We start from the raw sequence: 7,648 nt of genomic DNA, 5'->3' as shown, positions 1-7,648 counted from the left end.
TTTCTCTTTTATGTTCCCTTTCCGTGGGGGTTTTTTTTTTTTTTTTTAAATTTTCCATACTCTTTGCTTGAGTGTTCCAATTCTTCAACTTTATCCTCCAGTGTTAATATTCTGTTTTCCATTTCATTCATTCTAGCTGTGAGGCTTTCCCCTGTTGTTTCAAGTTGGCTTATTGAGTTTTGCACTTCCTTCTTCATTTCTGCCTGTTTTCTTCAATGTTTCTGTCTCTTTTGTGAATTCATTCATAAGTTTATCCCTATCTTCGTTTAGTTCCTTGATTTGGTTGTTCGTGTGTTCTTTAAATTCGTTGAATTCCTTGATCATTTTTATGATTGTTGTTTTAAATTCAGTGTTCTGGGTTATCTCCAGGGGTTTCTGCTTGTAGAAATCTTCTACAGAATTGGTGGAGTTTGGTGGGGACATAGTGTTTTGTCTTTCCATTTTATTATTCTTTTGTTGTGGTTTTGGCATATGAATTTCTTTTGTTGTTTATGATTCTGATATGATAATTCAAGGTTTTGGCATGTGAATTTCTTTTGTTGTTTATGATTCTGATATGATAATTCAATTGAAATATGCTTCTGTTTGTATTATCTGGATGCCTAGATCCTTTCTTTATTGGTTATGTAAAGCTGGTTGGTACGGGGTTCAGGTTCTCTCAGGTTTAATTTGGAAGCTTCAGATCAGCTATTCAGGAGTACCCACAGAAGCCGGATTCAGGTTCCAGTCAGGTACACTCAGGCTTCCTTCACTATGTCGAGGCAGGATCAGGGGTTCTCAGGCAGTCTCCTACATTCTCAGGCCCTCTGTCTGAGGGAGGCCCGAAAGAGGCCAGAACTCGGTGTTTTCTGGCAGTCTGCTGAGATCCAAGCAGCTGGACAGATGGAGATCCAATCTACCCCCTCAGGCTGTCTGCTAGGACCTTAGCCTTAGTCTACCAAAGCCAGATCTGCCCTGGGGCCTTGGGAGGGGCCTCACAAAACCTTGGGTAGGAAGATGGATATAGGGCAATTAGGGGATGCTCATCCACCTCATGGAGTCAGGATTGGGGACTCTCAGGCAGTCCCAGGACCTCTGCTAGATGGAGGCCAGAGCTTGGCACTCTCTGGTGCTGCTGAGATCCGAGCTGCTATACCGATGGAGGTCCGAACCCATCCTCTCATGACTTTATATTTTTATGAGTGTTGTACCACTTGCTCTCAGAGATGTAGCAAAAATACCCAGGATGGAGATATGGAAGGCATCTTTGCTGTTCCACTCTGCACCCTGGGACACTTCACAGCCTCAGCTCTCCTGTACACCAGGAGGGCAGTGATCTCTGGCTCGCTCATTGGAAAGGGATTAGGAATGTAGCTTATAGCATACTTGAAAAAATAATCACCAGCATGGATCTTCCTAGCTGTCTTTGTGCCAGTTGATAAGCCTCTCTCTGCTTCTGATTCCTCACCTGTAAAATGGGGATAATAATAGATGCCAGGGGCTGATTTCGGTCTTATATGGCTTCGAACACAAGGAGAACTTGAATCAGTTCCTGATGCTATGGGAGGACTTGGTAATTGCTATCTATTCCACTCTGCATTGGAACTTTGAGACCCTTTATCAAGGGTCCAACAGTGATTGTTGGATTGGGAGGATGGTAAAATCTTATTAGCCAAGGCAGCAAAGCTGTTGGGAGAATTTACTCACCTCATCTGTGAACCTGGAAGGTTGGGGCCCAGAGCAGGAATGAATTCACCTAATATCACCTAGCAAATCAGTGGCTGAGGCAGGACTAGCATGTGGTTCGCCTGAGGTTTTTTTTTGTTTTTTTTTTTTTTTTTTTTTTTTTTTTTTTCACAAAGAAGCCATAGATGACAGATGGCAATAGGCTCTGTGATTGTAGTCAGTTCTCTTGGTTGATGGATATCTTCTGAGAAGATGCCACCTACTGCTGACCATACAAAGCCCAGCAAGTGGAAGCCCTGTGCAGACAGTCCCAGCAGCCATCTCCCAGGGCTCGTCACTAAAAGAGCACCTTTCTCTTTGGCCCAGAGCACCCCATAAACTCCTGGAAGAGACCCTAAAGAATATCAGAGTTACTACCAGGACCCCTGGAAACTCTCTTACCCATGGCAATGACTCCAATTAAAAGCAAATTCTTTTAGGTTCAAGTCCTCCAGCGCCAGGTCAGCCTCAGATGACACTTTCAGAAAATGCCTGGTGGAACTTCAGGTGTTCTCTTTCCCCTCCTAGGTGCTCCCAAAATGCAGTTGGTGGACAGATGCTTTCAGAGCTCTTTACTAACAGAAAGGAGAACATTCCTCTCAAGTTTTCTGAAGACTGTCTCTACCTAAATATTTACACTCCTGCCGACTTGACAAAGTACAGTCGATTGCCTGTAAGTTCAAGGGTCACTGATTCAGATACATGTTTGAACATCCAGATCTTCTCTACAACCACAAAGATGAGGACAGATTGGTGCAGGGGTACATAGGCCAGGACTGATTCAGGGACCACAATTTCCTTCACAACTTCCTCCAGTAATCTCACACTTTGGTAGAAATTACTGTACATCCCACAAAGATGAGGACAGATTGGTGCAGGGGTACATAGGCCAGGACTGATTCTCACACTTTGGTAGAAATTACTGTACATTTGGGGTTCACTTTGTAATTTTCCAAGTTTTTTCATAATTTAAACTGTTTTATTTCACATAGGAGTACTGTATTTATACCATCTCTACCCGTCCCCCCTCCTTTCCCACTCCTCCCACACCCCCTTCTACTCCCTGTCAATTCCTAACCCCTTCTTTAATTATTATTTGCTACAAAATATGTGTGTTTGTGTGTATAGTGTAGTGTGTGTGTGTATGTATGTGTGTGCAACCTACTGAATGAAGAACTACAGGCAATAAATGGCTGATGAAGATGGAGAATCGGTTTTCTTCAGGGACAAGCTCCCCAATAGATTATCCAATCCTAAGTGGTCAGCCCTAAACATGCAATTTTCCATGTCTTGTCACAGTAGGAAAACAGTGATCAGTCTTACTCATTCGAATCTTATCACCAAGACAGTTAAGATATAATTTCCAATAAAGTTACAACTGGGAGGAGTTTTAGAGAATATTCAGTAGCCTAACACTTCCTGTGCTGATAGAGAAATGGAAGCCCTGGTGGGGAAGGGAGAGCATGGAATGGGTCTGGATTAGCGCAGGGGCCTCCTGAGCTTCTCATCTGTGCTTTTACAGAGGATTAGGAAGGATGTGTGGCGCCTTTATCCTCAGGCCAGCTGTGATAACTTCTACTGCCAGGTGAAGACTTTCACTGTCCCATGAAGCAGTGAGGCGGGAGGACTCTGGGACGCTCTCATAATTAAGCACCTTCCATGCCTTTGGACAGCACTCTGGGATTTCACTGTAGCTCATTTCCCTCTCTAATCGCCGTTGGCACAGTTTGATAACACAGTGAATCAGCATCTCATATGACATGCAACCAGGTACAGGTCATGGATTGGGGGAGGGTTATTTGGAGAAGAAGGTGATCTCTGGGTTGTAATAGGCCAGCATCTAGCCAATTTCCCAGTAACCCCCTCGTGTGGAATCTGAGTGGGAGAGAGAATTGTGGATTTGTGTGCTGAGATTTAGTGGTTTGTGTGCTAATCAAACACAGGGAGATGGAGACAAACCTCACGCCCACTCTTTAGGTCATTTTCTATTGTGTACTCAGTGCCCTGTCCCCAAACACAGTCAGATGGAGTCAGGGAAAGGAGGAACCTGAGCCTTTCCTATATATCTCTGCTTCCTAGGACCTTGTCATCTGATCCACACAGACTCAGCATCACATTTTCAGGGCATCCTGCCCACAAGCCCTGGGACTCAGCCTTCATTCTATATAACCTTGGTTCAGTCTCTCCTGGAGGTGGCAGGGATCCCAGCAGGAGGACACAGGAGTTTGAAGGCATGGTGCCAAGAGACCCTCCAGCTATGCACACAGGCTCTAGAACCACAGGGTCTTGTTTCAAATCCTGTGTCTGCCTTTCAGAAGATAAAAACACCGGGGTCATTTCTTAACCTTTTGGGAGTTGTTACATGTGAGAGATCAATGGTAACTGTCAAGCTGTATCATAGTCCTGCCTGAGCAAACACAGCAGCAGTTATGACCAGTGTATCTGTGCAAGAGGGTCTAACTTCTGACCCAACATCTGTATCACTGGCCCATGGCCATTGGATGCAAGGGTTGAATAGCTCAGCATCTGGGTGCTCAGGCCTAACAGCAGAGTCAAGCACTGTCACCATCTCTTATTAACTTTGGGTTCTCAGCAGGCAAAGTACTTCATTTTCTTATCAGTCGCCCAGAAACAATTATTCCTTACCACATGGAGAGGCTATATCTAGTGCATAGAACAACTCTTGGTTCCTCAGTACCCACCATAGTTTCTTCTTAATTAGCATTATTATCCCAACATTCTTTTACCCTCTCCGTCTCTTCCTGATCTATGTTATCTTCTGAACACAGCAGGAACTGTGAATTATTGTATCCCTCTCACCCTCAAGTCTTATCAAAGTACACAGTAGGTTCTGAGGTAATGCTAGTCAAATGCTTTGAGACATCCTGGAAGAAGTGGATGGGCAGGGCTTAGCCGGGTGGGAGGATTTGGATGCTCAGAGGGGGGGGCACATTTAGAAGAGGCACCAGCAGGGCAGCGTGTGCTTTATCAAGAAGTTTAATTCACCACCGAAGAGTGAACTTGTATGTGATGAATCTGAAATACAGGAGCTGCCCCCTGTTTATGTTCAGTTGCCTAAATGGTCCAGTGTAGAGAGGAGAACAAAAAATTCTTGGCTTTTACTGGCCCTGTGTTGATCTCAATTTGATGATTTGGAAGGATGTGGGGAGCGGAAATGAAGGCAGGGTCACGAAGTGGCTTCAGCTTGGAGAATTGGGCACAAGAGAAATGGCCTTTTGCAGTCTTCATAGGTACTGGTGTACTTTGGATGATGATTTCCTTGAGTCCCAGCCCAGATGCAGACAACCAACCCAGACAACCTCTGCAGCCTTCCCAAGGCCTGTGCAGTTATTTCCTCCTTGTCCAGGTGATGGTGTGGATCCATGGAGGTGGACTGATGATGGGTGGGGCATCAACCTATGATGGACTGGCCCTCTCTGCCCATGAAAATGTAGTGGTGGTGACCATTCAGTACCGCCTAGGCATCTGGGGATTGTTCAGGTAAGAAGACGTAGGGTTTTCTCCTCTGCATATTCATTGGTCTGTTTCCTGTTATTAAAACAAATATCTAAGGCTGGGTAGTTATAAAAAAATATTTATTTAGCACAGAGTTTTGGAGAGAAAAAAATCAGAGATTGGGTAATTTCATCAGCTATACCTCTAGTGAGGGCCCTTTTCTGGGAAACAACATGACAGAAGAACAGAAAACCAAATGTTTACATATAGAAGAGATCACATGGCAAGGCGGGAAGCCGGCAGTGGGAGACCTTCTTTGTATTTTTACAACAAAGCACCCTCTACTAACTAAGGTCTTATGTGCACTACCCAGATCCCAATGCTATAATCACCCTCCACTTGATCTCACATTTTGCAGGTTCTTTCAGTGCTAAATCCTGCCACAATAGAGACCAGAGCTGAACTGTACTGCTGCCACCGCCCTTTGATATAACCCTAGTCAAAGCCCTATATCTCTGATCTTTACAGTTGTAACCACTTATTGTTATAAACTTGCTGTTTTAATACCATGGCTGCTCTAGTCAGTGGCTACAATGCTCTGTGAGACAATGACTAAGCCCTGTCATGTTGCTTCACAATGCCTCCTACTTCCAATGACAGAAAATCTTGTAAAGGTCCACAACCCCTGTTCTACCTGTAGCTCACACTTCCTACACTCACACTTGTACTCCCATGGCCCTGGTGCCTCTTGCCTCCTAACTAAATTTCCTTTATTTGTTTACATATGACACCCATGTGCTCATTTATTCAAGATTTTACCAAATTTTACTGCTTCAAATTTCCCACTCATAAGACCTGAAACACTAGCCCAACATCTGCCACATTTTATTTTTCTAACTGACATATTTTTATCTGTTTGATTCTGCTCTGCAATGTGAACTGAGCATGGTCAGAGATTCTGTTTTATCTGCAGATGTTTTCCAGCTCTTAGAGCAATGTTGGATGCATGGTGGGTCCTCAGCTCAGCACATAGTTGCTGGAAAATTGCATGTAGAACCCCACATGAAACAATGCTATAGGGCTGAGAGGTAGGTAAAGTCCCTTGTGTCAGTGATGCAAAGCCTAACCTGATTCTGAAAGGTTTACTGAACCTCCCAGGCCATTTGAGAGCTTGAGAATCCTGCCATGCCATCTCTGCTCCTACTCCACCATGTTATCTTGCAGCACAGGAGATGAACACAGCCAGGGTAACTGGGCTCACTTGGACCAGGTGGCCGCACTGCGCTGGGTGCAGGACAACATTGCCAACTTTGGGGGGAACCCATATTCTGTGACCATATTTGGAGAATCAGCAGGAGGCGCAAGCGTCTCTATTCTTGTAAGTATTCCTGGCTCCAGGAACAATGCATAGGCTTGATGTGAGCACTTACAGGATCTCTTGGAGATAAGTCAATCCAGCTACAGACCCCCTTGCATTCAATACCCGCATTCAGGCTGACTGTTTGCTGCACAACATCAGTTGGTGGGAAGCTTAAGACAAAATTAACTCTCTTTTGTTCATAGAAAGCTCAGCATTCAATTTTTTTTTGTCCTAGGGCCACCAGAATCTCCAACTTCTCTTCTCACTTAGTTGATTTATTTCTCCTTTTAAATAATTTTAGCACTGGGTCTCACCTTACCTGTCCTTGTATGTAGTGGTGGATGTAGACTACAATTAGAAAGAGAGGAGCACATGAGTTAGATCAGGTGTCCTTATTTGCATTTAAGCTAGTTCTATATACTGAGGAAACTCAAGTCCCAAGGTCAGGCTGGGCATTCCTCTGAATTGGTAAGATGGCTTTTGCATGTCCACAAAGTAGGAATCAGCAGGTTTGTTTCCTAAGTGATTATAAACCCTTCCGATAAACTCTCTTCCTCTCCTCTCCACTGTCAGGTTTTGTCTCCTTTAGCCAAGAACCTCTTTCACAGGGCCATTTCAGAGAGTGGTGTAGTCCTCGCTGCTGACCTGGTCAAGGACACCTGGTCTACGGCCGAGGTAGGTCCCACTCTGAACATCTCTAGTGTTCTTTCTTCTGCTTTCTGGCACTCGAGGGGGCTTTTCTGACTTTGGGGTGAATCTGAGGTGCTTAGGTGATTCCGGAAGGTCGAATAGCTGAGCAGGAAGGGCTGTTTTAGGATTTACCTCTACGACACATTCTGCAAGCTCTGCAGCGCCTTCATGTAAATCATATTATTCAAACACCCTGTAATCATGCGCAGATTTGGGTATGGGAAGACAGGGTACACTTCTGAACTCATCACACGTATTAGCTCTCAAGTACAATCATAGCCCTCATATAGGGATGAGAAAATTAAAGCACGGAAACTGATTTTGTGGCTTACCTAAGGCCAAGTATTTAGTAAGTAGAAGACATGGCATTTGAAACTGGACACTTAAGTCCTCCATTTCAAATGGCCTCTCTAGAAGCATTCAAATTGGAGAACATTA

General features: G+C 44.5%; 1 protein-coding gene across 6 annotated transcripts in view; it reads left to right on the top strand.

Annotated features, from left to right (window-relative positions):
- LOC103731688 (carboxylesterase 1C-like) overlaps positions 1-7,648 on the top strand; it is a 36,349-nt gene that overhangs the window by 12,938 nt on the left and 15,763 nt on the right. For 3 of the 6 annotated variants that reach the window (XM_029562060.1, XM_029562059.1, XM_029562058.1), the window contains 5 exons: positions 2,233-2,377; positions 3,227-3,289; positions 5,072-5,205; positions 6,385-6,538; positions 7,094-7,195. In XM_029562060.1, the coding sequence (XP_029417920.1) occupies positions 2,233-2,377; positions 3,227-3,289; positions 5,072-5,205; positions 6,385-6,538; positions 7,094-7,195 (598 nt within the window). The remainder of the gene's footprint in view (positions 1-2,232; positions 2,378-3,226; positions 3,290-5,071; positions 5,206-6,384; positions 6,539-7,093; positions 7,196-7,648) is intronic. The other 3 variants (XM_029562063.1, XM_029562062.1, XM_029562061.1) reach the window with 2 other exon arrangements.

Source organism: Nannospalax galili, unplaced genomic scaffold (genome assembly GCF_000622305.1).
Source record: "Nannospalax galili isolate Female #2095 unplaced genomic scaffold, S.galili_v1.0 scaffold274, whole genome shotgun sequence".
NCBI classification, from domain to species: Eukaryota; Metazoa; Chordata; class Mammalia; order Rodentia; family Spalacidae; genus Nannospalax; species Nannospalax galili.
The sequence above is the reverse complement of the archived record's forward strand: the minus strand, read 5'-3'. Positions and strand labels throughout refer to the sequence as shown.